At 36.2% G+C, this 25,874-nt stretch overlaps 13 protein-coding genes across 13 annotated transcripts; 8 read left to right on the forward strand and 5 right to left on the reverse strand. All coding sequences in view use genetic code 12, as the record gives it.

The window, feature by feature from the left end:
* Position 1: 1 nt before the first annotated feature.
* On the forward strand, positions 2 to 1,693 carry CD36_21610 (Nucleolar complex protein, putative; the record flags this gene model as incomplete). Its single annotated transcript, XM_002418594.1, has 1 exon — positions 2 to 1,693. One exon carries the CDS (start codon positions 2 to 4, stop codon positions 1,691 to 1,693), a length of 1,692 nt encoding a protein of 563 aa, XP_002418639.1.
* A 306-nt stretch (positions 1,694 to 1,999) lies between these two features.
* Positions 2,000 to 4,636, forward strand: CD36_21620 (Protein involved in DNA replication, putative; the record flags this gene model as incomplete). The annotated part of the gene is made up of 1 exon (XM_002418595.1): positions 2,000 to 4,636. The coding sequence occupies one exon, from the start codon at positions 2,000 to 2,002 to the stop codon at positions 4,634 to 4,636; it is 2,637 nt and encodes an 878-aa protein (XP_002418640.1).
* A 260-nt stretch (positions 4,637 to 4,896) lies between these two features.
* On the forward strand, positions 4,897 to 6,342 carry CD36_21630 (Trimethyl guanosine synthase, putative; the record flags this gene model as incomplete). The annotated part of the gene is made up of 1 exon (XM_002418596.1): positions 4,897 to 6,342. One exon carries the CDS (start codon positions 4,897 to 4,899, stop codon positions 6,340 to 6,342), a length of 1,446 nt encoding a protein of 481 aa, XP_002418641.1.
* Positions 6,343 to 6,686: 344 nt separating this feature from the next.
* On the forward strand, positions 6,687 to 7,727 carry CD36_21640 (conserved hypothetical protein; the record flags this gene model as incomplete). The annotated part of the gene is made up of 1 exon (XM_002418597.1): positions 6,687 to 7,727. One exon carries the CDS (start codon positions 6,687 to 6,689, stop codon positions 7,725 to 7,727), a length of 1,041 nt encoding a protein of 346 aa, XP_002418642.1.
* Positions 7,728 to 8,319: 592 nt separating this feature from the next.
* On the forward strand, positions 8,320 to 10,266 carry CD36_21650 (Heat shock protein; the record flags this gene model as incomplete). The annotated part of the gene is made up of 1 exon (XM_002418598.1): positions 8,320 to 10,266. One exon carries the CDS (start codon positions 8,320 to 8,322, stop codon positions 10,264 to 10,266), a length of 1,947 nt encoding a protein of 648 aa, XP_002418643.1.
* Positions 10,267 to 10,581: 315 nt separating this feature from the next.
* Positions 10,582 to 12,798, reverse strand: CD36_21660 (conserved hypothetical protein; the record flags this gene model as incomplete). The annotated part of the gene is made up of 1 exon (XM_002418599.1): positions 10,582 to 12,798. The coding sequence occupies one exon, from the start codon at positions 12,796 to 12,798 to the stop codon at positions 10,582 to 10,584; it is 2,217 nt and encodes a 738-aa protein (XP_002418644.1).
* Positions 12,799 to 13,536: 738 nt separating this feature from the next.
* CD36_21670 (Vacuolar aspartic proteinase, putative) lies at positions 13,537 to 14,796 on the reverse strand (the record flags this gene model as incomplete). The annotated part of the gene is made up of 1 exon (XM_002418600.1): positions 13,537 to 14,796. The coding sequence occupies one exon, from the start codon at positions 14,794 to 14,796 to the stop codon at positions 13,537 to 13,539; it is 1,260 nt and encodes a 419-aa protein (XP_002418645.1).
* Positions 14,797 to 16,033: 1,237 nt separating this feature from the next.
* CD36_21680 (acyltransferase, putative) lies at positions 16,034 to 17,500 on the forward strand (the record flags this gene model as incomplete). Its single annotated transcript, XM_002418601.1, has 1 exon — positions 16,034 to 17,500. One exon carries the CDS (start codon positions 16,034 to 16,036, stop codon positions 17,498 to 17,500), a length of 1,467 nt encoding a protein of 488 aa, XP_002418646.1.
* Positions 17,501 to 17,869: 369 nt separating this feature from the next.
* CD36_21690 (Phosphoglycerate mutase, putative) lies at positions 17,870 to 18,592 on the forward strand (the record flags this gene model as incomplete). Its single annotated transcript, XM_002418602.1, has 1 exon — positions 17,870 to 18,592. One exon carries the CDS (start codon positions 17,870 to 17,872, stop codon positions 18,590 to 18,592), a length of 723 nt encoding a protein of 240 aa, XP_002418647.1.
* A 101-nt stretch (positions 18,593 to 18,693) lies between these two features.
* Positions 18,694 to 19,686, reverse strand: CD36_21700 (Uridine nucleosidase; the record flags this gene model as incomplete). Its single annotated transcript, XM_002418603.1, has 1 exon — positions 18,694 to 19,686. The coding sequence occupies one exon, from the start codon at positions 19,684 to 19,686 to the stop codon at positions 18,694 to 18,696; it is 993 nt and encodes a 330-aa protein (XP_002418648.1).
* Positions 19,687 to 20,568: 882 nt separating this feature from the next.
* On the reverse strand, positions 20,569 to 22,272 carry CD36_21710 (Steryl ester hydrolase, putative; the record flags this gene model as incomplete). The annotated part of the gene is made up of 1 exon (XM_002418604.1): positions 20,569 to 22,272. One exon carries the CDS (start codon positions 22,270 to 22,272, stop codon positions 20,569 to 20,571), a length of 1,704 nt encoding a protein of 567 aa, XP_002418649.1.
* A 634-nt stretch (positions 22,273 to 22,906) lies between these two features.
* CD36_21720 (RNA terminal phosphate cyclase-like protein, putative) lies at positions 22,907 to 24,022 on the reverse strand (the record flags this gene model as incomplete). The annotated part of the gene is made up of 1 exon (XM_002418605.1): positions 22,907 to 24,022. One exon carries the CDS (start codon positions 24,020 to 24,022, stop codon positions 22,907 to 22,909), a length of 1,116 nt encoding a protein of 371 aa, XP_002418650.1.
* Positions 24,023 to 24,707: 685 nt separating this feature from the next.
* Positions 24,708 to 25,790, forward strand: CD36_21730 (TFIID subunit, putative; the record flags this gene model as incomplete). The annotated part of the gene is made up of 1 exon (XM_002418606.1): positions 24,708 to 25,790. One exon carries the CDS (start codon positions 24,708 to 24,710, stop codon positions 25,788 to 25,790), a length of 1,083 nt encoding a protein of 360 aa, XP_002418651.1.
* Between the last annotated feature and the right edge of the window lie 84 nt (positions 25,791 to 25,874).

Below are 25,874 nucleotides of genomic sequence, written 5' to 3' on the forward strand. Positions count from 1 at the left end.
CATGGCTCCGAAAAGAAAATCTGTGAAAGGTGGTGTTGAGCCTAAAAATAAAAAAGTGAGGGCCATAATCCCGCAAAAGGATCCCGATACTTTATTATCTTTGGAAGAACTAACCAAGTTGAGTAATGAAATCGATGAATCACTAAAATTTAACAACTTAGTTCCATTATTAGAACAATTCAAATTGATAAAAACGAAATTGATTAAAAACATTGATTCCGATGTTGAAAATACAGCCCGTAAGCTAGCACTTTTACTTTACAGAAATTTCAATAAAATTAATGATGAAATAATCTCGAACGGTGGTAACAGTGATAGATCTGCCCTTTCCGAGGATAAAAAAATAATCATCAAATGGTTACTGGAAAAATATACAACTTTCAAAGACATTATTTGTGGGTTTATTAAAGACAAATTGGCTGGTCCGACTTCATTACAGTTGGATTTGCTTGACATCATTTTGAATTTCATTAAGTCAGAAAGTCAACGTAAATCGTCAACATCAGAAGTGATATTCTTCCCTACTCAGTCTTACAAGTCATTAATTGAAAGCATTTTGAATAGTAAAAATGGGAAAGTTCTGTTTGATGGTACTTCCGAAAATTTTATTATTTTGGAATTTCTTGATAAGCTTCAAAAGTATTGGGACTTACAATTTTACTTTTACAACAATTTGTCAGAAGTATTGAATGAATGGAAGCAAGAAAAGTCTGAAAAAGATTTGCAGCTTGTTTTTGCCAATTTTTTAACCATTTTACGAAAGGGTTTATTATTCAACGAAAAAACATTAGAGGATGAACCACTTTGGATTGCACCCAATAAGGAAGGAAAATTGCCTTCTTCATTGTACAAACACACTTTGTTCAAGTCACAATTCCAAAAATCAGTAATTGCAATGCTATCATATCCTTTGTCACAAGAACAGTACAAGTCAGTATTAATGATCTTACACAAGAGAATAATACCATATATGTCCCAACCGCAAGCATTGATGGATTTTTTGACTGATTGTTATGATCTTACTGACGATTTAATTGTTCCCATACTAGCATTAAATTCATTGTATGAGTTGATGAAAAGTTATAATTTGGAGTATCCAGACTTTTATTCCAAGTTATATTCGTTGTTGACGCCAGAGCTTTTATATACAAAGTACCGTTCAAGGTTTTTCCGTTTATGCGATTTGTTTTTAAGCTCAACTCATTTATCAGCCAATTTGGTTGCGTCATTTATTAAAAAGTTAGCCAGAATATCGTTAGCTGCAAGTGCTTCGGGGGTTGTTATCATCATACCATTTATATACAATTTATTGAAAAAACACCCCACTTGTATGATCATGTTGCACAGGGAAGATACGGAAACTGGTTACCAAGATCCGTTCAACAGCGAAGAAAAAAACCCTTTGCATACTGAGGCCATCAAGTCGTCACTATGGGAGTTAGATACTTTAATGACACACTACCATCCTAACGTTGCGACCTTGGCGAAAATATTTGGTGAGCCTTTCAGGAAACCAAGCTACAACATGGAGGATTTCTTGGATTGGAGTTATAATTCGTTGTTACAAAGCGAGTATGATAGAAAATTCAAAGATAAAAACTCAGCTTTAGAGTTCGAAGAGTTTGATAAAGTACTTGATGCTCCAAACAATGGCAGCAAAAATCTGTTATTAGAAGGGTGGACTTTAGTTTAATTTGCAATGTAAGATATTTATACAGTTGTGATACAAAGCCGGTAATGACACGACTGGAGTGTGTAGGGCAACAATTTACAAAGAAAGTACACGCACCTTTTAATTTGTCTCTTTTGGGAAATCTAATGGGACACGTCTTGGGATGAGAAATAAATGGGAAAAAAAATAATTTTTTATTTTTCTTGACCACGAAAGCTTCCCACAATTATATCTTATACTTTTTCCTTTTTTTTTTGGATTTATTTATTTTTTTTTTTTTGTTTACTTTTCTTTATTCTTTATACTATTCAAACACTTTAATTAATAATGGATGACCGATTTTTGAATCCACCATCTACAGCTGATCAAGATGATACTACTCAACCACTTGATGCCATCTTTGGTGATAGAGTAAGGAGATTTCAAGAGTTTTTAGATCGAATTGATTCTAATACAGGTATAGATTACAGATCCATTATCAAAGATATGTTAATCAAAAGCAAGTTTAGATTAAGTGTTTCAATTGATGAGATAAGAGAGTTTGACAGAGAATTTTGGTTAGGGTTGCTCAACCAACCAGCTGACTATCTACCAGCTTGCGAAAGAGCTTTAAGAGACACGGTTTTGGCTATTTACGACCCACAGGATCCAAGCTTTCCACATGATAGTTATGACCCCAATCAACAGTATTATTTATCATTTAAAGGAGCTTTTGGAGGACACTCACTTACTCCTAGATCGATTGATTCCAGCTTTCTTTCCAAAATGGTTTCCATCGAAGGTATTGTGACTAGAGCTTCATTGGTAAGACCAAAGGTTATAAGATCGGTTCATTATGCTGAAAAGACAGGGAGATTTTATGCACGTGAATACCGTGACCAAACAACATCTTTTGATGCAATTGCAACTCCGGCTATATATCCAACTGAAGATATGGAAGGTAACAAATTAACTACAGAATACGGTTATTCCACTTACAGAGATTATCAGAAGATTTCTGTACAAGAAATGCCAGAAACAGCACCTCCAGGTCAATTACCAAGATCGGTTGACGTTATTTTGGATGATGATTTGGTGGATTTGACAAAACCAGGTGATCGTGTTCAAATTGTTGGTGTATATCGTGCCTTAGGGGGTGCCGCAAACAATAGCTCTTCTTTCAAAACAGTTGTTTTGAGTAATTCTGTCTACTTGCTACATGCCAGATCAACTGGGGTTGCTTCTCAAGAAAAGTTAACTGATCAAGATATTAGAAATATAAATAAACTTGCAAAGGATAGAAAGATTTTTGATATTTTATCCCGTTCGTTGGCTCCTTCAATTTATGGGTTTGAGTATATCAAGAAAGCTGTTTTGCTTATGTTGATGGGTGGTGTTGAGAAAAACTTAGACAATGGTACACACTTGAGAGGTGACATTAATATTTTGATGGTTGGTGACCCATCCACCGCCAAATCACAGGTTTTGCGGTTTGTGTTGAACACTGCCTCGTTGGCTATTGCCACCACTGGTAGAGGATCATCAGGTGTAGGTTTAACGGCAGCTGTCACCACTGACAAGGAAACAGGAGAAAGAAGATTAGAGGCTGGTGCAATGGTATTGGCTGACAGAGGTATTGTTTGTATTGATGAATTTGATAAAATGTCAGATATTGATAGAGTGGCCATTCACGAGGTGATGGAACAACAGACAGTCACTATTGCTAAGGCTGGTATTCACACTTCATTAAATGCTCGTTGCTCAGTCATCGCTGCGGCTAATCCTGTTTTTGGACAGTACGATGTCCATAAAGATCCACACAAAAACATTGCGTTGCCCGATTCATTATTGTCTCGTTTTGATTTGCTATTTGTGGTCACAGATGATGTTAACCCAACAAGAGACAGGGTCATTTCTGAACATGTTTTAAGAATGCACAGGTTTGTTCCACCTGGATTGATGGAGGGAGAACCAATCAGAGAAAAGTCAGCAGTAACATTGGCTGTCGGAGATGATGAAACCAACGAACAAGAGTTATTAGAACAACCGATGTTTGAAAAATTCAACACATTATTGCATGCTGGTATTCAAAACAAAAAGACGAATAATATTCTTTCAATTCCATTCTTGAAAAAATATGTCCAGTACGCCAAGCAAAGAGTGCAACCCGTGTTGACGAAAGGTGCGTCCGACTACATTGTTAGTACATATTCCTCCTTGAGAAACGATTTGATAGGTAACAACCAAAGAAATACTGCTCCAATAACAGCAAGAACTTTAGAGACATTGATTCGTTTAGCCACAGCTCACGCAAAAGTCCGTTTATCCAAAACCGTTGATGTGAAAGATGCAAAGGTTGCTGAAGAGTTATTGAGATATGCATTATTCAAAGAAGTAGCCAAGAAGACAAAAAAGAGACAAAAGACTGCCAACATAGTGGACTCAGAGGAAGAGGAGGAAGAGGAATCCGACGCGGAAATGGAAAAATCTGACGATGAAATAATTCCTAGACAAAGTACTAGAAGAACTAGAACCGCAGCTCAAACACAGCCTCCACAGCAACAACAACAAGCATCTCCTTCGCCGACACCCGAGCCACCACTTGGACACCGAGACGATGGAGATGACGATGGAGTTGGTGAGGAATTGGAGCAATTCCATTTGTCATCATCTCAACAACAACAACAACAGTATTTGCAGCCATTGACAGAGAGATCATCAAGCAACATTGTATCATCTACCAACACAAATGCAATCAGCATTGAAAGATTGAATATTTTCAAGAGAATACTAGCCCAGGTGTCACGTTCTTCATTATTTGCAAACGAACAGGCTGTGGCAAACTATCGTGATGTTACTCGTGCTATCAATGAACAAATGGAACAAGAAGACATTTTCTCAGAGCAAGAGTTGACTGCTGGATTTGAGGTGATGAGTTCTGAAAACAAATTTTATCTAGAAAGTGATAAGATTTGGAAAATTTAAGCAAGCAGGCTAAAATAAAGTAGATGAGTATGGGATTTGTAATTTTATGTGTATGTTATAGTCTGGTTTATGTATTTTTTTTTTTTATAATTGTATTATGAAATTGTATTGTTTTGATTTTGCAAGATTCTGACATTTTTTTTTTTTCAACCTCTTCTCGAGTGAGCATGAAATAATAGAAGTGTTTGGAACCATTGATTCTTGAACGGTTTTAGAAAGCATACGATCTGCTTGCTTAACACATTTATATAACACCATCGATGTATGGTACCAATAACGACCTCGCTGCAGATGATAATGCGACAGATAACAAATTGCTACCTCAGTCTATTCCCATCAATCTCGAAGCAAATAAAGTAACCAAAAAACGCAAAAAGAAGAGGAAAAAGAAGAAGAAAACCAGAAAGCAGAATACTGGAAATTCAGAACTACATAGAATAGAACAGGAAACCCAAATAACACCTCACAACGAAGAAAAAAAATCTCCTGCTCCGCTAGCCTATGATTATGATCCTCTAAGTTATAATCAGTACATTTTACCATCCGAGACGTCTCAGGAAGGATTTAAAAGGTATCAAGGTGAATTATTGACCCATACAGTTGATACTCTTCCAGCACCAGTCAAGAAATTTTGGAAAAGAAGGTATGCATTATTTGAAAAATTTGATGAAGGGATATACTTATCATCCGAATTATGGTATAGTGTAACGGCAGAATCCATTGCCAAATATACAGCAGGTCTATTTCGCGATTTATTGCCCAATGCTACATCAGGGTTGGATCTATGTTGTGGAGGAGGAGGGAATACTATACAATTTGCTAAGCTTTTTGACCACATTGGTGCTCTTGATATAAATCCCATAAATCTATATTGTACAGAACACAACTGCAATGTTTATGGTGTTCAAGATAATGTCTGGATGATTGAAGCCGATTGGAATGAAGTCAGCAAATTGAAGGATGGAAATATAAACATAGCTTGGATTCCCGAGAGCATTCGCCGCTTTGAAAATGAAGAGAAAGTACAATTTGATTTTGTTTTTAGTTCTCCGCCTTGGGGTGGAACAAATTATAATCGAAAGGTGTTTGACTTGAATTCAATGGAACCATTTCCTATTACAAGAATGCTAAAGCAGATAAAGCAATACACCAATAATGTTGGGTTATACCTACCGCGACTGCTGAACTTAAAACAACTTAAAACAGCAGTATTGAAAACTTTTGGTAAAGAAGGGAAGTGTCGAGTTGTCCATCTTCGTTCAGATGGTAGAATTATTGCAATTTTAGCATTGATAGGCAAGGAGCTAACAGAGAATTTTGATAGTATGTTTAATGATAAAGAAGATGAAGGTGATGCAAGCGATGGAATTTGTTCAGATGAAATTCAAATTAGTGAAAACGAAATGGTTGAACGTACCACAAATGCCTCATATGATTATCGTCAGGACAGCAACAACGATGAAGATATGACTGAAGATAGTGATGACACAGGGCATGAAGTTGGTAGCGAGAGCAAAAGTGAAAACGACCCCGCTAGCGATGATAATGTCAACAACAAACCAAAGCTGAGAAAGAAAGGCAAAGATTCAACCAAAAAGGTGTCTGAAGAAGAATTACAGAAAATTATACAAGAATACGTAAATTCAGGGAGTACATTTCAATTTGAAGAGGTTTTAGAGGACTATGAAAGTGATGACAAAGTTTAAAGCTTTGTGAGGAAACCAGTTTTCCATATAATATTTAGAGATCTGCATATAAACGAATTTGTTCAACAAATGATATTTGTCTTTTTTTTTTTTTTTTTCTCTCTTAGTCTTTCCCTCATTCAATCAACTCACATTGAATTTTTTTTTTTTTTTTTCCTTTTTTAACAAAATGTTTGTCGAGTAAGACATTACACAACAACAACAACGAGACATCTTTTCCCAATACCCCATCGTCCGACATTTTGCAACAACAACATCTACTTTAAACCTAGAAGTTATCCACTTGGTTCCATTCGGCTTTCATTTAGTATTAAAATAATTTGGAGTCAGTCTCACCTTCCATCATGGACTCAGAAACAATTGCATATTTCGATAGTAAACTTGATAAAGTTACCTCACAATTGAATATAGACAATGAAAAAATTGTTGAATTACAACAAGAAATCGTTTTATTGAAACAATACATTGACTATCAAAACTCAAAGATCGATAAGGTAACCACTTTAATTAGCAATTTGTTGGAAAAAAAATCGCAAGATGAAGCTGTTCTCAACACATTACAGGCACTTCAAGAGGATGTTGATGTTGGAGACCTTCAAAGACAAGTAGACCAGTTAACATCTCATCATGCACTTGGTCAACCACAACCACCACCACAACAGCAGCTACTTAACTCCCAGCAACGCCAGCAACCTCGTCAACAAAATCAGCAGCAATCACTTCAACATCACCAACAACACCAACAGCACCACCAGCAACATCAACATCAACATCAACACCAAAACCAAAACCAACATCAACAGCATCATTCTCAAAGAACTTCTCATATGCTGCAGGAAATCTCCAGTCAATTAGAAAGTAATATGGATCCAGCTTTGCACCAGGTAGCTGTCGCAACTGCTGCAGTTCAGCAAGCACAGGCTCATTCTCAATCAAATGAACCACTTGGAATTGCATCTCTGTCCCAGCCAAGAGTGAGCAAACCAAACAAGAAACAATCTAGGAGAAAGTCCGACAATACAGGACTCAAAGGTGATCCCACAAGGCCAAAGTCTTCACCTGTCAGAAAAGTACATATCACGTTTGTGCACAATCCTACAAACGTAAGGGAAATATATGATGAGTTTTTCAAAGGCTATAAAGGACAAGAACCATTATGCGAATTAGACGAAAAGTATGGAAAGAGCGAATGGAGAGGAGATTCAAGATCCAAAGAATCAAAAAGATTTCAAAGAAGAAAGAAGTTATGTGACGCCATTCAAAGAGGTATGGTCAAATACGGTAAGAGTGCCGATGATATTATTGAATATCTTGAAAGTTTCCGCAAGGACAAGTCATTAACCTGGTTGATGAATGGTCACTTGCCTGACGATCTTCAATCTTAAAAAGAAGATTCCAGTTTGATTAGTGGTACTCTTTTTTTTTTTTTTTTTGCCACTAAAACTATAAATTTCTTGTTAAACCTTTTATTGATTCTTGACTATTTTTTGTTCTATTACCTTCTATTGTACTGTATCTCATCCCTCTGTAGTATACTGATTTTTTTTGTTATTGTTGTTTTTAGTCAATTGTATATTAATTAATGCATATTAGTTCGGTTAATCATTCCGGAACTTGATGGGGATGGTCAGAACCTGTCCTATGGGCACGTGACGCTGTACTTGCCACTCAATTGTCCAACTACCACAGTTCGGAATTGAGACTAGTCGTGCAAAATGCACCAAGTCTAATATACTTGGCGACGACGACGATGCTATACATTTTTTTTTTTTTTTTTCCATAAAGTTCCATCATTTTTTTCCTTCTCACGAATATAAAAATTTTCACTTTTGCTGCCCCAAACTCCAACCAGTTGAAATTTTTTGTTTTTCTCTTTTCCATTTCACTTTACATACATTTTTCTTTATTAGTTTAGGTATTACTTACTTGAACATATTTTTTTTTTTTTTTACTAAAGAAAGCTATTAATTCAAGAAAATGTTATCAGCTAGAAATTCCTTGAAGAATATTAGTCGTCAATTCCCTAAAGCACTTACTCGTGCTCAATCCACTACTGCCGCTCCAACCGGTCCAGTTATTGGTATTGATTTAGGTACTACCAACTCAGCTGTTGCTGTTATGGAAGGTAAGACCCCAAAGATTTTAGAAAACTCAGAAGGTGGAAGAACTACTCCATCGATTGTTGCTTTCACTAAAGATGGTGAAAGATTGGTTGGTATTCCTGCCAAACGTCAAGCTGTTGTCAACCCAAGTGACACTTTGTTTGCCACCAAACGTTTGATTGGTCGTCGTTACGAAGACCCAGAAGTCCAAAGAGATATTAACCAAGTTCCATACAAAATTGTCAAACACGGCAATGGTGATGCTTGGTTAGAAGCTAGAGGTGAACAATATTCCCCACAACAAATTGGTGGTTTCATTTTGAACAAGATGAAGGAAACCGCTGAAGCTGCTTTGAGCAAGAAGGTTAACAGTGCTGTTGTCACCTGTCCAGCTTATTTCAATGATGCCCAAAGACAAGCCACCAAGGATGCTGGTAAAATTGTTGGTTTGAATGTTTTGAGAGTTATCAATGAACCAACTGCTGCTGCCTTGGCCTATGGTTTAGAAAAGAAAGATGGTGAAGTTGTTGCTGTCTTTGATTTGGGTGGTGGTACTTTTGATGTTTCCATCTTAGATATTGGTGCTGGTGTGTTCGAAGTCAAATCTACCAATGGTGATACTCATTTGGGTGGTGAAGATTTTGATATCGCTTTAGTTAGATACATTGTTGATGCCTTCAAGAAGGAATCTGGTATCGACTTAGAAAAAGACAAGATGGCCATCCAAAGAATCAGAGAAGCTGCTGAAAAAGCTAAGATCGAATTGTCTTCTACTGTATCAACTGAAATCAACTTGCCATTTATTACTGCTGATGCTTCTGGTCCAAAACACATTAACCAAAAGATTTCAAGAGCTCAATTTGAACAATTAGTTGAACCATTGATCAAGAAAACCATTGAACCATGTAAAAAGGCTTTGAAGGATGCTGGTTTATCTACTTCTGACATTTCTGAAGTTATCCTTGTTGGTGGTATGTCAAGAATGCCAAAGGTTGTTGAAACTGTCAAATCTATTTTCGGTAAAGAACCATCCAAAGGTATCAACCCTGATGAAGCTGTTGCTATGGGTGCTGCCATTCAAGGTGGTATTTTAGCTGGTGAAGTTAAGGATGTTGTTTTGTTAGATGTTACCCCATTGTCCTTGGGTATCGAAACCATGGGTGGTGTCTTTGCTAGATTGATTTCTAGAAACACTACTATTCCAGCCAAAAAGTCTCAAATCTTCTCTACTGCTGCTGCTGGTCAAACTTCTGTTGAAATCAGAGTGTTCCAAGGTGAAAGAGAATTAACCAGAGACAATAAATTGATTGGTAACTTTACTTTATCTGGTATTCCACCAGCTCCAAAGGGTGTTCCACAAATTGAAGTCACTTTTGACATTGACACTGATGGTATTATTAAAGTTTCTGCACGTGATAAGGCCACCAACAAAGATGCTTCTATTACAGTTGCTGGTTCTTCCGGTTTGTCCGATGCCGAAATCGAAAAAATGGTTAACGATGCTGAAAAATTCGCTGAATCAGACAAGGCTAGAAGAGAAGCCATTGAATCTGCCAACAGAGCTGATCAATTATGTAACGATACTGAAAACTCATTGAATGAACACAAAGAAAAATTGTCCAGTGAAGCTGTTCAAAAAGTTCAAGATCAAATACAACAATTGAGAGAAATTGTTTTGAAAGCACAAGCCGGTGAAGAAGTTTCACCAGAAGAATTGAAGCAAAAGACCGAAGAATTGCAAAACGAAGCCATCAACCTTTTCAAAGACTTGTACAAAGACGGTGGTGAATCATCTGGCTCTTCTGAACAACCAAAGAACTAAATGTGATTGAAGGTTTGTCCTGCATGTGTCACAATAACTGAAACTTCAAAGGGTTTACTACATGTGATATTAGAGGTAGAACACTAACATTTTTTTTTCAATTTTGTATATATATTTGTTGTTATAATCGAATCTTTCTTTCCATTTTTCTACCTTTGACTATCATGTTTCCATATGCTTCAAAATATAGTATTCTTGTATATAAGTCACCATTATTTAACCGAATTACAAAGAATGTAAATAAAAGATTTTTTTTTTTTTAAAAAAAAAAAAAGAAAACAGAATTTTATTTATTAGAATTAGAATTTATCTCATTTAACTAACTATAGAACTTAGACTATGATTCAAACCAAATGATCTTTTCAACGGTGAATTGAGTTTTGAATTACTTCTTCTAATTACAGTACCATAGGTTTTCATCAAGACATCGGAATTCTTGCCACTGCTAACAACGGAATACGTTTTTTGTAATGATGAAATTGATTCGTGATCTTCAAAATTCTCATCTTCCTCTTCCTCCGACAGATACTCTAACATCTCACCCAACATTGATCTTCTATTCAAGACCTTTTTGTTGAATTCCTCGTCCTCGTAATTCGGATCTTTCATCTCCTGATTAGATTCAGTGGATCCAGTGGTGTATATTGAATCAGCATCTTGTCTGTCAGATGACGAATAATTGGACTTGTGTGTTGCACTATGGCTGGAATATGAAGAAACAATTGATTTCTCACCTTTCATGGATTTAAGTGGTGCCAGTATAAAAGATTCATTATATGACGATGACCCAACTGTTGACTCAGCAATAATGTGTTTTATGTTTGGTTGATTGTTGGAAGTAGCCAAAGTAGCCATAAAATTCTGAAACATATTTATTTCTTGTCGCAATTGGATTCTTTTAAATAGTACTTGTTTTAAATAACTATTCCATAGTTCCGCAACTTCATACTGTCTAATTCCATTTTGTGATTTCTGGTGCAACTGATGCAGCAATTTACGTTGTTGTTGTGCTAAGGACACATTGCGGCTGTTGACATTGATACTATTGAAACTGTTATCTAAATGTGGCGGAGGCAACGGGGGTTGTCTGGACGGGGGCTCGTCTATTGTCTTAACATGAGTTGTTACTGACTCAGTTAATAATTCGCTTCGAGTATCATTAAAGTCTGGAGATGGTAAAATCAGCTTGCTTGTTTGACTAGCCGCTTGATTATCCACCATATTTTGCATATAATCCTGTTCTTGTTGTTGAATATACTCTGATAAATGATTCAATTTCGCTTGTGATTCTCTCCTGTAGTTTTCTAAATAACTAATATCCCTGGGTGCCCCTGCTAAATATTTCAAGTTGTCATCGATGGTAGCAACTTTGAAAACAGGTTGTTTCCCCAAGTGTGGATTAGTTAATGGGTTTGAAATATGGTTAAAACGCGACGATGACGCACGTATACTTTGAATTCTTTTTATGTCTCTGTTTTGGGGGTTCTCTCGAAGTTTCCGGACCAATTTTGTCGACTTTGATCGCCTAATACTGGCTGATCTTCTTGAAGATACTTTGAAACTATAAAACTTGAATTTAGCTACTATTCTTTGGAGACGCACTTTAAGTCTGTATAACCAACTTCCTTGTTTTGACCTTATAGCATTCTTTCTTGTAAGATTCGAGGCTTCACTTGATGATGTCTGGACTCTAACATTACTAGTACGCTTGGATTTATTCTTTCTTCGGAATAAAGTGTTGCTTTTCTTCACACCTCTATTGACCAAGGGAACATTGTGTAATTCTTGTCTCGTGGAAAAGATTGTGGCTTGAGAGCCCATAGAGTCAGATATTTCTCTTCGTGGTGGTGTCAATTGGTCGGAAGTCTTTTTACTATCATTCTCCTGTCGTTCAGGATTCATTACCAGCAGCCCAGTCTGCTTTTTATTTGCACCTGTTAACGGAGTCAAGGTTCTCATTATATGTCTATCACTTTGCATTGAAGGAGAGACGGTGGATAAATTGTCCAATCTCTGACTAACGTATGGGTTTTGTTGATCAATGATAAATTGTGAGAATCTTTTAGGTACTGGGTTGAAAACCTCGTCGTTGTTCAATTTCCTGGTGTTTTCGATTCTTTCTGTGTAAACTTGGGGAGTGTGTGATTTTAATGGTGGATTCTCTTCTCTTCTATCGCTAGTATTAGTTAACAAATCGTCTTGCCTTTGCCATAAATTAAAAGTATCTTGTGGGTCACCTTGGTCCAAAAAGTAATAAGGAAATGAAATCGGTAATGATTTGCTTGAGCCTGATTCAACCTCTAAACGGTTCAAAGAAGCTCGACTCATTGTGGGTTGGGTCGAGCTATTAGTAGTTATATTATTGGGAGGAGTCGACGGTGGAAGTGGAGGAAGCGGCGGTAGGTCCAAATTAGCTGCCGGTTTTACTGGGGAATTTGATTCTCTATTTGATTTTGTAATTTTGTTCCATGATTCTTGTGTGTTGTTTTTATATTGAACAAGGGTGTTCAGTGACAGGGCTTGTATCGTCATGTCAACAAATAATTTACTTTTCCTAAAGAATGTTAACTGTAGGCAATTAGACGATGACAAAAGATGATTGTCGGTGATAACTTTGCAAAAGAAAAGTATGTAACAAAGAAAAAAATAGAAAAAAAAAAAAAAAAAAAAAAAAAAAAGAACACCAATGTTCACACAATCAAGTGTTAAATTTTTGACGAAACGGATACTTGCACAGGTATGAACGAAACACAAGTGTAATATTAAAGTAAGATAACCACCAAAAGTATGGCATCACCAGCAAATACACAAAAAAACAGGTCCACAATCGATTTGATCCGATCATTAATTTCTTATAAATCGCAAATCTTCGTACATAACCAATAGAAAAAATAAAATGGCTGGCTATGAATGGCGCTACCACTTGGTAGATCACAGGAAAGTTCTGATGAGCCAGCCATCCCTCTTTTCATCTTATTAACTTTAAATAATATCTATTCTATGGTTGATTACGATTTATTCCAAGCCGGGTCTTTACTTGGTTCTATTTTCACAGGCCATTTCTAAATCTGTATTTGGAAACGATAGAGAAAAAGAAAAAAAAAAAGAAGTGAATTAGGTTTTGTTAATCCTTTTGAAAACTCATTTTTTCTATACATATTTTATTTAAAAGTATAATAAAGCCAAATAATTCTTATTCTGCAATTAACAAATTATATGAATGCTGGTGAATGATACGCATGAAAAACACACAGACGCTCACAATACAGCCTAAACTTTGGATGGTGCTAAACCAACAGCATTCTTGTCCAAATCGTAGATGGAGTAGTACTTTCTCAAGAAAGCATCACCAACAATGGCCAAGTCACCAATTGGTTTTGGGAAATCCATTGGCGTGAACACTGAAATACATGATCCACTCACTTCCAATATGTAATCATATGGAGTTAAAGTGAAGTTGTAACCAGCGAAAGTTAAAGTTAAATCGGGCAAGGAGTCTCTTTTAGCACAGTCAACTTGATACTGACCCGACCAAGACTTAGTTGCTCCAATTTTGGCATTGATAATTTCAGCCAATGATGATGGCAAAGTAATCAAAGAAGTACCGGTATCGATGGCAGCACCAGTCTTGTGCAATTCAGCATACTCATCCCCTAACCCAATACCTTCAAATGACACTTCCCAGTAAGCTTTTCTTCTGACTGGCAACCAAGTGATTTTGCCTTGGAACAATGAAGCATCGTAACCACCAAATGTAGCTAACCCACCATCATTTTCGTCTTTATCAGTACTGCCCAAGTAAAAACCAAACTGCGGTTTCTCTAACAAGCCTTGGTTAATGGCGTTATAGATTGGTGGAACAATATGATTGACCGAAATAGTATCATAAGCCAATCCCAAAATACCATCAAATTTACCAAATGCGAATGCCAAACCTGGTTCGGAAGTAGCCTCGGCAAAATCTTGACCAGGGATAACCAAATCACCAATAGTCAAAACATCTTGGGATATATAACCTTCCATAGAACCAGACCCATATTGAATTGAGAATTCACTACCATTAGCCTTGTAGGTGGAGGATGCATCATGGTCATATTTGGCATGTAAAAAGCATGCTAAAGAAGTACAATCCTGGGAAGGCACCCACAAATTTGACGAACCAGTATCTAAGATAACTTTAAATGGCTGACCTGGTGTACCAATTTGGATTTCTGTGAAATATTGAGCATTCAAGTAATTTGTTAACGGAGCATCATATTTACCTCCCTTCTTGGGGGTGACAAAAGGAACTTCAGCTTCCTGGTTGGTCAAGACGTGTTGTAAACCAAAGTTAGAAGGATTCCCGTGTGCGGCATTGAAAAGGTTCAAGTACTTGTTAGCCAATGAATTGGTGTATTCTTGAAAGTTCGAGGCATCTAAAGTTTCCTCATTTGACAATTTAGATAATTTGATGCTATGGGCCTTAGCATCAACTAAGGAATAAGTCAAAGTTAATGCTACGGTTGTTAAAGCAGACAAGGATAACTGCATGATGTTGTTGTCTGCTAATTGGTGTACTACAAAAGAAAAGTGAAATATATAGAAAGCTCTTTTTTTTTTGACTTTTTGAAAGAGAGAGTGTGTGTGAGATAGGAAGAAAGAAAGAAATGATAAAGAAGGGGGGGCGAGGGGATAAGCGACTATGGATAAGGCAAGTGTGGAACGAAACAAAAAGGAGCAAATTTGAGAGGCAAAATTTTGAAATTTGTGCACGCAAACTGACACATATCTTTTGCGGTTTTGTGTGGTGGTTTCATTGGTGGGGGAAGATACAAGAAAAATGGCGATTAAAATAAATATTACTAACATAGCAACTAGAAGTAATACTAGAGTACAAACAACGCAAACTACAAGAAAGAAAAACACAAGTGTTGAAATCAAAGTATGGGTTGGAGAAGTCGTGGCAATCATGGTAGTTTTATTTCTCCACTAACATTAACTGTGTAGCCTTTAGCTCATTGACCAATTCAGTGGTAGTGTAATGTTGCCATAACCACTATCAAAGGACGTTTGCTTTTCGCTTTCTCGATAAGGAAACAATTAGCCCCAATTTGGATTTATGATTACTACAAAACCAAGTAGAATCAGAAAGTACTGAAATATCTTAACTCGTATTGGAAAACTAAAAAACTCCACATGGACTACTGGATGAGTAGCTTTTTTTTTCACAATTTTCCTTGTCTTAGGCCTTAAATGAAATGATTGGAAGAGAGACCAGAAAGTGTCGCATATCTGAGCAATCAATTCACTCACAACACGACTTCACATTTGCTAGTGTTATAATTGGTAAATGGAGTTGTGATTCTCTGTGGAAAGTACCTTCGTCATATGTGACCTACACCATCAATATCTTTAGACAACATCAGAGTGGTCAATAACATTAGATTCAACTTATATCACATTTATGGCTATTTATGTGGTTTTTTTTTTTTTAGACATTATACTACAATTAATGATTGAGTAGTTGACTCGGATTTAAAACATAAAAAGAAGACTTTCTTTTTGTGCATTTTTCCGGCAGACCCATTTTTTTTTTTTTTTTTTTTACTTCACTGATATCTTTTGATTCAATCACAAGCAAATCATGACCTCTTCTTTTCATACATTCGATTTTTTTGATTTTTTTTTTTTTTTAGTATCTCAGCTTTCGGTTGATTAGAAGTTCAATATTGTTCATATTAGGTTCAATTTAATCATTAGTTTATTGTACTCACCGTTTGCAAGCAAAATGTCAGGGTTTTTTGTCTCGAGAGTAGAAAGTCACTTTTCAAAAAATCCTATTAAATTTAAACCCCGTTCAAACTCATCTCAGGAAACTAATATCGCCACAACTTCAAATTTGATAAACAAGTTCAAGCCAAAGAAAGCATCTCAGGAGACGGATAATGATTTGCCTAATTCTATACCTGAAATGATTCAAGCTGCTGTTCCTGAGTTCAACTCCAAATATTCTTTTTTTGTGAATCCATTGCTTTCATCGGGTCATACACAAACAGCATATACCGCCTTAAACAAATTTGAAAATCAACATAAAGTTCATTACAAAAGAGAAATCATAACTGTTGAAAATAAGACCTACACTTTGCCCAATGGAGATCAGTTGTATTATGATCAATGGAAAGGCGAAAGTACCATTGCTTTAGATTATGCCGTGGATCCGGCACTTGGTCCAGATTTAAACCATGAAAAATACAAGCCAGAATCCCAAACAAGGCCACTTCCACCCCGTACAGAATACAAAAACCCCAATGAAGATTTGATCGGTGATGACGAGAAGCCTCTATTGATCATTTTGCATGGGTTGTCAGGAGGGTCCTATGAAGCGTACTTGCGAGCAGTTGTTGATAAAATCATCGATCCATCCTTTGGATTCGATGCCGTCGTTATTAATTCTCGTGGATGTGCCAACCACACAATTACATCACCTCAATTGTATAATGGGTTGTGGACAAATGATGTGAGGTATGTGATCAATGAGATCGTCTCAAAAAGGTGGCCCCGGAAAAGAGTTTTCTTGATGGGGTTTTCATTGGGAGCCGCAATACTTGCAAATTATTTAGGACAAGAAGGAGCCTACGCAAGTCCTCAGATTAAAGGGTCGGTGGCAATTGGATGTCCCTGGGACTTTGTGGATGGAAGTTTCCAGTTGCGTGAGTCTGTTATTGGTCATTACATTTATTCTCCCACGATGGCAAACAACTTGTTGAAATTGTTAAACAATCATCACATTTTATTGGCTAATGATTTGGTCAAGGAATATAAAGAAGACCCCACTCGAAATGAAATTAAATTCTTAAAGCAATTCGATAACAAGTTTACTGCAAAAATGTTTGGTTTGAATTCCGCCGATGAATACTACAGAAAGGCAAGTCCTATTCAAAGATTACTAAAGGTGAGAGTGCCCATGGTCATTTTAAGTTCTTTGGACGACCCAGTTGTCGGGTCTAGATCTTTACCCTTTTCAGAAGTGGATTTGAATCCATATGTCAGTTTAATTACAACTAGTGTTGGTGGCCACTTGGGTTGGTTTGCTATCAATGGTGATAGATGGTACGTCGAGCCTGTTTGCAAATTATTGACAGTTTTAAACCAATACGACGTTGACAAAGAAAGTATAGTTGAGCTACCAGTTGATATTTCTGAAACAAGTTGGAAGTATGATAGATTAGTCAATGGTATGTTGGTTGACGAGTAGTCTGGTTGTTGATAGAGAGGTATGTGCCTTAAATCGTATTTCAACATATTCAAATAAACATATATTGAAAGCTATTTATGGCATCGACTGTATGTAAACAAAATGATCTTAGACCAACTTAATGTTGATGTAAAGTATGTGAATGTGTGAAGGATATTTTTTTGGCCTAGATAAGAACAACAACATGGCAGGTGATGCTGCCAATTAAAAAATGTTGCAACCTCACCATCACCATATTTTTTTTTTTTTGTCCAGTTTTTTTTTTTTTTTTTTTTACTTCTCCAACGTGCTACAGAGAGTGTTCTTTTTTTTTAAGATTTCTTTCCACTCGTACTCCAATTCTTCATAAAGCTAGAAAGAAACCATATAATGACGAAAAGTCCTTGTCCAAGATTAATTTTTGTCCGCCATGGTCAAACTGAATGGTCCAAGAGTGGACAGTATACTTCGAGAACCGATCTTGACTTGACTCCATTTGGTGTCAAACAAATGAGAAACACTGGTAAAGGTCTTATTGGTTCTGGTAACTTGCAAATGATCAAACCGGAGAATTTAACTCATATTTTCGTTTCTCCAAGGAAAAGAGCACAACACACCTCGGAATTGTTATTAGAAGAAGTTGACCCAGAAGTCAGAGCCAAAATCCCCATTGAAATTGAAGAAGATATAAGAGAATGGGAATATGGTGAATACGAAGGTTTAAAAACCAATGAAATTATTGAATTGAGAAAACAAAAAGGATTGGATAAGGACCTGGAATGGACTATTTGGGGTAAAGGGTGTGAAGGGGGTGAACAGCATTTTGAAGTTGCAGAAAGATTGGATCGTTTTATTGAGAAAATCCAAAAAATTCATCGTGAAGCTCTTGCCAAAGGAGTAGCATCTGATATCATTGTTGTTGCTCATGGACACATATTAAGATGTCTTGTTGCAAGATGGGTTAAGCGTGATTTAAGTACCAACCCGCAATTGATTTTGGACGCTGGTGGTGTTGGTGTTTTAAGTTATCAACATCACAATGTCGATGAACCTGCAATTTATTTGGCTGGGGCATTTACAGTCCCGATTGAGGAAGAAGGTGCAGATATTTAACATTTAGAAAAACATAAACTTTTACATATTTAATTACAAATCAAACCATACACTCTATTATTATAACTACATTTTTTTTTTTTTTATCCCATTTCTATCTATCAACTTTTAGCATGTAAATCCGCTTTTAGAAGAGCCAATAAAACGCTATCCCAGAACTTTTTATTATCTATTCCTTGACCAATATAAACTCCATTATTTGTATTCCCTCCTTCAATTATCACTGATTCACCTAATCTAACCCCTTCAGTAATAACGTCAATATTCTTTTGCACACAGCTATATCCGTACTGTTCAAATGAATTGATAAATGGCAACAAACTATAAACAGCTAATGGATCGTGTATTGGAGGACCTTCCAAAAACCCGTTTGCAGCATATACTTTGTAATAAAATGTCAAGATACGAAAAAAAACGTTCCTTATTGGTGAATTTCGTTTTTCGTTATTATCTTCATACATATGTTTCCTAATTTCTGGGGTGGCAATGACTTTATGGGTAAAATTCAATGGGGATAAAATTACCTTGTTACTTAACTCCTGGATTACTAGTTTAGCTGCATGGGGGTCAGTATGAAAGTTAAATTCAGCGTAGGGAGTAACATTACCAAAACCAAAGCTCCCTCCCATAATGGAGACCCACTTAACCTTTGACTTGACATCTGGGTATTTTGTAATTAGCTTGGCAACATTTGTTAATGTACCCGTGCATACAAGATTGACATTTTCAGAATTTAAGTCTATTGCTTGTTTCATAGCTTCAATGCAATCCATATCTTGAGTAATTTCATTGACTGTGTTCTCGGGAAATTCAATACCAGCTAATCCATTCTTGCCATGTACTTCCAAAGCAAATTTAGAAGGGACTTTGAGTGGAAATTCGGCTCCCTTATAAACTTTAATTTTATTATGGACTTGTAATAGGTCTAGTAATCCCAATGTATTGTGTGTCGTCATACTAATTGGAGCATTTCCATGGACTGTGGAAATACCTAAAAGCTGGAATCGACTATCAAACAAGGATAACAAGATAGCAAACGCATCATCGTTTCCTGGATCACAGTCTAACCAAATTGGAATGGGCTGTTTTGTCATTGGTATTTGGATAAAGAGAAAAACGTTACTTAAAGGAAAATAACGTGGTTTTTTGTTTTGTTATAGTTTTTCATTTACACATTTCTTTTTTTTCAACACAACAAATACAAGCGCTTTTATATTCTGTCGATCTGAATAAAAACATGATGCTTTTGTTTTGTTAGAGTATCTCCGCAAAACAGGTTTCAATAGTTGCAAGATGCTGCGAAGTATTTGGTCGGATGCGTCTAGCTACAGCCTCAGTTCTTAACCGTTATGTAAATATGACATAATTCTTACTGATGCTTTTCCTGCATTTATTTGCCTAGATACAGATATATGTCTATGTAATGTGTGGGGTATGTTCATATGCAATGACTGTTAAAAATGCGAAAGTAGTCTTCACTTTTTAATGACCTGATACTATACCCACCACTTCAGCTAGCACTAAGACTCCAAACTCTTTCCATTCAAAGTATTTCAATTAAATTGATATAATAATGGTGTTACAACAAGTGACCACAATGATTACATATGCCACAGATGCACCAATGAAAAATGGCATCACAACCAAATGAAACCGTATCCACAATAAAGATTCAACAATGACAAGCATACCCGCTATAGTGATCAACTTTTACTACTTATAGTTCCAATCGTTGCACAGAACACCTCCAAAGTATCATTTTTTTCTTGTCTTCTATTAAAGTTTAATGACACCTTACACATACATAAAAAAAAAAAAAGATGGGGAAAGAATAACATCTTCATTAATTGATAAATAAATAAATAAATAATTAGACATAATGTAACATACATTTCAATACTCAATATCATTGTACTGTTTTATCAATCTTTTTCTTTTTTTTTTTTTTAGATTTTCGTTACAATGTACTTCAGTTCTTAGAACACTTCAGTTGTGGATAGTTTTCTAGTTTCTGTGAGTGGAATATCTGCTGATATACTGTGCTTTATCTTAATCATTAGTTCAGTGTCGTGTACATCCTCGGTTACCAGCTGTATCTTTTCATTCAAAACCTCCTCTTCTTGTTGGTGATGATCGTTTGAAGATCCTTCTTCATTGGCCATACCAGGTACCTGCCCTTCCAACTTGAGCTCCTGTTGAATATTACAGGCGTTCAATTGTTTTAACTTTTTGCATATAGTATATCCGATAGTTCCAATGACATCTTCTGCCCATACAATATCAAGATGATTATAAGTGGGGATTGCTACAGTCTCCAAATTACCGCCTTCTCTATATCCAGGTTCATACTTTCTCATATGTGCAACGACCTTTGCTCCGTCTACTAAAAAGTCCTCATCGCCGGTAAAAACAATCATGGGAACCCTAACGCCATTGAACCACGTAGCATCAAATTGGAAATAACTCTTTTTGTCGTCAGTGACATTCTCTGTAAAATGGGCATCGCTAGCATAAGCAGCTTTTGGTTGTAACAAAGTGGTAAACCCACAATCGGAATGCTTCGACAAGTAGTATTTCATTAGTTCAACCGATGCATAACTCATATTGAAAATAAAACAAAAATGCCACACTTTTTTATACGGCCCCCAATTCCTCCCAGTCCAACCAAATAAATACTTGAACATATAGTACGACAACTTGCCAAACAACCACGTACTTGCAATGTAGTGTCTCACAAGACACAAGTTTCTCAAGAATGCGCAGCAACCAAATAACATCAACCAGGTAAATTCACTACGATTATTGATAAATTTAATGAATTGACGAGTGTAGAATAGCTTGCCTGGATATACTGCTGGAGCCAATGGACAAAAAAGCTCAATTCTTTCATGTATATCTCCCAAGCGTGGGTTTTTGAGCATCAAAAAGCTTTGTAATCCACCTTGCAGATGCCCCAATAAAACTAATTTCTTGAAATACTTTTTGTTTGCCAAAACTGTTAATATTAAAGCCGGTAAATCATGGCATCCCAATTCTTGAACTCCCCAGTCCCAGTATTGTTCATTGTTGTAAAGATTCCCGCTCAAAGTTTTGTGTTGAGGAGTGAACCACGAACGGTTATTCCCCATCCAAACATCAAAGCCTTGCTCATGAAAATAGTATCCTAACGAATTCTTGCCACTCACTATCCATGTCCCACTGCATGACAATAAGCCATGTTGTAAAAGAACTGGTTTCCTTTGTTGCTTTTGCTCTTCCAGTTCCTTGGGATCGATGATCCTATGTAGGGTTAAGATATACCCGTCACATGTGGTCACCTTATACTCTTGCAAATCTAAATTCAAACACTGCAAGTAATACTGCAAATCACTAGTTGGTTTCATTTTGGACAAGTCATCGTATGGTTCTCGAGGCACATATCCGTGACTTTTTTGCTCCATATCTGCAAGCACAGCCTTCTCCTTTCCACTCACAAGATCAAACCAATGATTGAGTACAGAACCAGTACATAGTATTGTTGTATATATAACTGATCCCAAGGCGCTAATAAGCATTATCAAATATTTCATAAATACATTGTGAAAGTGTGTTTCACGTGGTGCAACTAACAGAGTATCCTGATGTGTATCAGATACTCTTTGCATCAATTGATCTGGTTCTAGGGGATTCTCTTCACTCATTGTTATAAATAGTTCAATTTAGCTAAGGACAGATCTGTTCAGGTGGACCTGTATACTTTTCATGAATCGGGACGGGAACTACCTTGTTACTTTTGATTTTCTTAACTATAAACTCCAAAAGATTTGTGTATTTAGTTGGTAGTATGCAGATGTGTACACTATAGTCATCCCACGGATCTCATGAAAATATTTGCAAGTTTTCCAATGAAGAGAAATCTAGGAGATTATAAATCAAACAAGGAAAAAAAAAAAAAAGCAAAGATAAAGAAATGCTGGTTTTGTGGTATTTCCGATGAGAATCGAATCGAATAATTCTGAGCATAATATTTCACTACCGACCATTCCGTAAGATTCTTTAACCAATCTACAATTAACTTAAGACTTTCAGAAGAATCTTCAAATAAAAAAAAAAAAAAGCAAAGTTACGATTAAAGTCTCTAGATTTATCATATAAAGCTACTTCTATTCTATGCGTATAAATTAGTTTCGTTTTTTTATTATTTTCCTCAGCTAGTGCAATATACTTTTCTTTTGACAAAAAGAGTAGTATTGCTTTTATACAAAGCAAGGATTGCAGACACAACAAAAGAAAGAATCAAATTCATTTACAAAAGAAAAGGTAGATCTTACCCACTCAAGCTATTTTTTTAGAAACATTGGTGAACCCTACTCCCTTGATAGAAATGGTCATATACTTGTCATCACCATCGAGCTCTTCTGCGTCATCTTTGAAAAATGCTTCAGTGCCAAAAACTTCTTGTATATCTCTGAGCACAAACACCAAATTCTCGTCAATCTCATTCTTTTGAATTTTCAAGCGACCAATATCTTCTTTTCCAATAGTCATATACACAAGTGCTAATGGTAACTGGTATCTCCCAACAACTCCACTATTTGTTATTTCCTCTAGCAACTGGTAAGCAGTTAACTCACCTGCATCTTCTGGTAAACTCCCAGCAGAACCAACATTCTCAGTAACAATTCTCCAACCACGCTTCAGCTCAGCAACCAAAGTGATTCCAAATCCTGGTGACTTTCCTGAATTTTCACCTCTCCAGACATCTGCAGTGATGTTAACTTCACATCCTGTGGGTTTCAAAACTGCTCTTGCTGAATCAATCATTCTATTAACAATCGATGGGGAAACTCTTGTACAATAAGCAACGCCTCTGATGGCAGAAAATTTAGGAACATCTAATGCATGAAGAGTTAATGGTTGCGGAATCAAAGAGTTACATAACAAGTGCACTTCGCCTCCACCTAATGGGGCAGATCCTCTTTTTAATATATGCAATGAAACTTCCCTCACGCCAAACTTTTCCATTACTGGCAATAATCCCCATTTAATGGCATCAACACCAGTGTCATTCCCTGGCATATTAGTTAATCCTTTGAAAATAATGCTAAATTTCTTTTTAGAAAATGGTGCCAACATTAACATTGGTTCAATGAAATATCCGATAGATTTTGTATCAGGACAATTGTGAGTAAGATCTCCACCTATTATAATGCCGGGTCTATAAATGATTGTTGTACCCGTATATGAGATTTCAATATGTGATCCATTGGTTACGGCTTCTAGTAATCTGAGAAAAGAAACTTCGTGATCTTTCAAACCTGGATTCAAGTCTTGGGATCGAATTTTGGTAATTTTAATAGGTTTCCCCGACAATGTGGCTAGCACCAATCTTAATCTAAAATTCCTGTGTCCTTCAAATATTATTATCTTTTTGGGAGTAACACTGGTCATTATTTAGAGTCTTGACTAACAAGGTAGAACAGTTTCTATTTGTTGTGTGGTTTATTAGTTTAATTCTAGTATTTTTTTTAAAAAGAACACTTCTGTTATGAATTTTTTTTTTTTTTCTTCCATGTACATCGACTCTGCTCATCACAAACTGCAAAGAGCTGAAAAAAGTGTTTTTGCAAACGGTGGTGCTACCAAATGCTTAAGTTTTGTTTGAAAAAATAGAGCTAATATGGTATATTTGTAAAAAGTTGATCGTTTTTGATAACTTACTCCTTGTAAACAATTCAACGATAGAAGTGGATAAACTGTACAACTGTGCTGGTTTGAAATAGTATTTATATTTGTTGTAAAATGCCTGTAATATACTCACACATACTTATATAAACTGGCACCAGGTTACCTCAAGAAAGCAATGTACAAAATAGTTCAGTTAATAGTACGGAGTACAGTATTCCTAACAATTGGCTTCTTCTATTAGGATGTATTCTACTGATTACATTTAAAGGCTTGGTGCCTTGAGATGAATGGGATTGGGTTTTGGGTAGTGTCCATTGGTAAACTTTTCAGTTGTTGTTACTGTTGTTATTTTTTTTTTTTTCCTCACCTGTACGCTTAACTTCAAGAAACAAAGGTTGTTATCGATTAATAACAATACTCAACTTACTCGAATATATCATATATATCAATGGCCAGTACACCTCAAGAACCGTCCAATTTGAAGAGAGAGTTAGATAATGGTGAGGATTCCAACTCACCGAACAAAAAATCCAAAACAGAGGCCAGACCGGAAAACCAGAACTCATTGGAGTCTGATTTCAATGGCTTACCAGAGGCTTTACTACAAACTGAAACAAATGGAGCATCACCAGCAGCAACACCAATTGATACCTCTAATGTATCGAATACAAAGGATCGTGATCATGATACGTCCAAATTGAATGATGCGATTGCGGCTGCAGGAGTTGATATTCAACAAGAAGAAGAGATATTATTACAACAACAATTGAATAGAAAATCAGCAGAAGGTATTGCCAGTAATTTAAAAAGTGTGATCAGGTCTAGTAAATCACCTCCATTTTTGAATAATTATCATTTAGCAGCTTTTATAGATAAAGTAGCTAAACAAAACGGAATTCAACAAAATTTCTTAATGGATGGCGAGATGTTGGAGTTGATTTCGGCTGCCTGTGAGACTTGGCTAAGTAATCTAGCAACAAAAACAATAATTTTGTCACGTCATAGGAGAAGGGGAATACCTGTTATTAATAAGAAATCAGGAAGTAGCTCTGTTCCAAGATCAGAAATTTCCAAAGAATTGAGAAGTTTGGCTTTAAAACAAAAAGAAATGGAAGAGAAACGAGTGAATAAAAGAGTGATGTTGGGGTTAGAGAAAAGTACTAAAGATGCATCTAAAAATGACGAAAACGGTGAATCAAAGGCTGGTGCTGAAGAAACGTTACATCGCGCAGCAAACGCTACGGCTGCAATGATGACCATGAATCCGGGGAGAAAGAAATATAGTTGGATGACCTCAAGTACTACAGTAGGAGGCGGGTCAGACTTTGGGAAATCCAGTAGTGGCACATCTAAGGACTCGGGAAAACTTCAGAGCCCTATTATTTCCGTGCGTGGTGATAATGGTCTTAGATTTCGAGAAATAAGGTCTGGTAATTCCATAATTATGAAGGATTTGCTAGGAGCAATTGAAGATGAAAAAATGGGTACTAGAAATGCTGTAATAAAAGGTTATGCCAAATTGAAAGATTGAATTACGAATAGCTGAATAAAAAAAAGAAAGAAAAGAATGTGTATATATAGTTATCTGTGTCGATAATAGTTTTACATGATATAG

Source organism: Candida dubliniensis, chromosome 2, assembly GCF_000026945.1.
Source record: "Candida dubliniensis CD36 chromosome 2, complete sequence".
NCBI classification, from domain to species: Eukaryota; Fungi; Ascomycota; class Pichiomycetes; order Serinales; family Debaryomycetaceae; genus Candida; species Candida dubliniensis.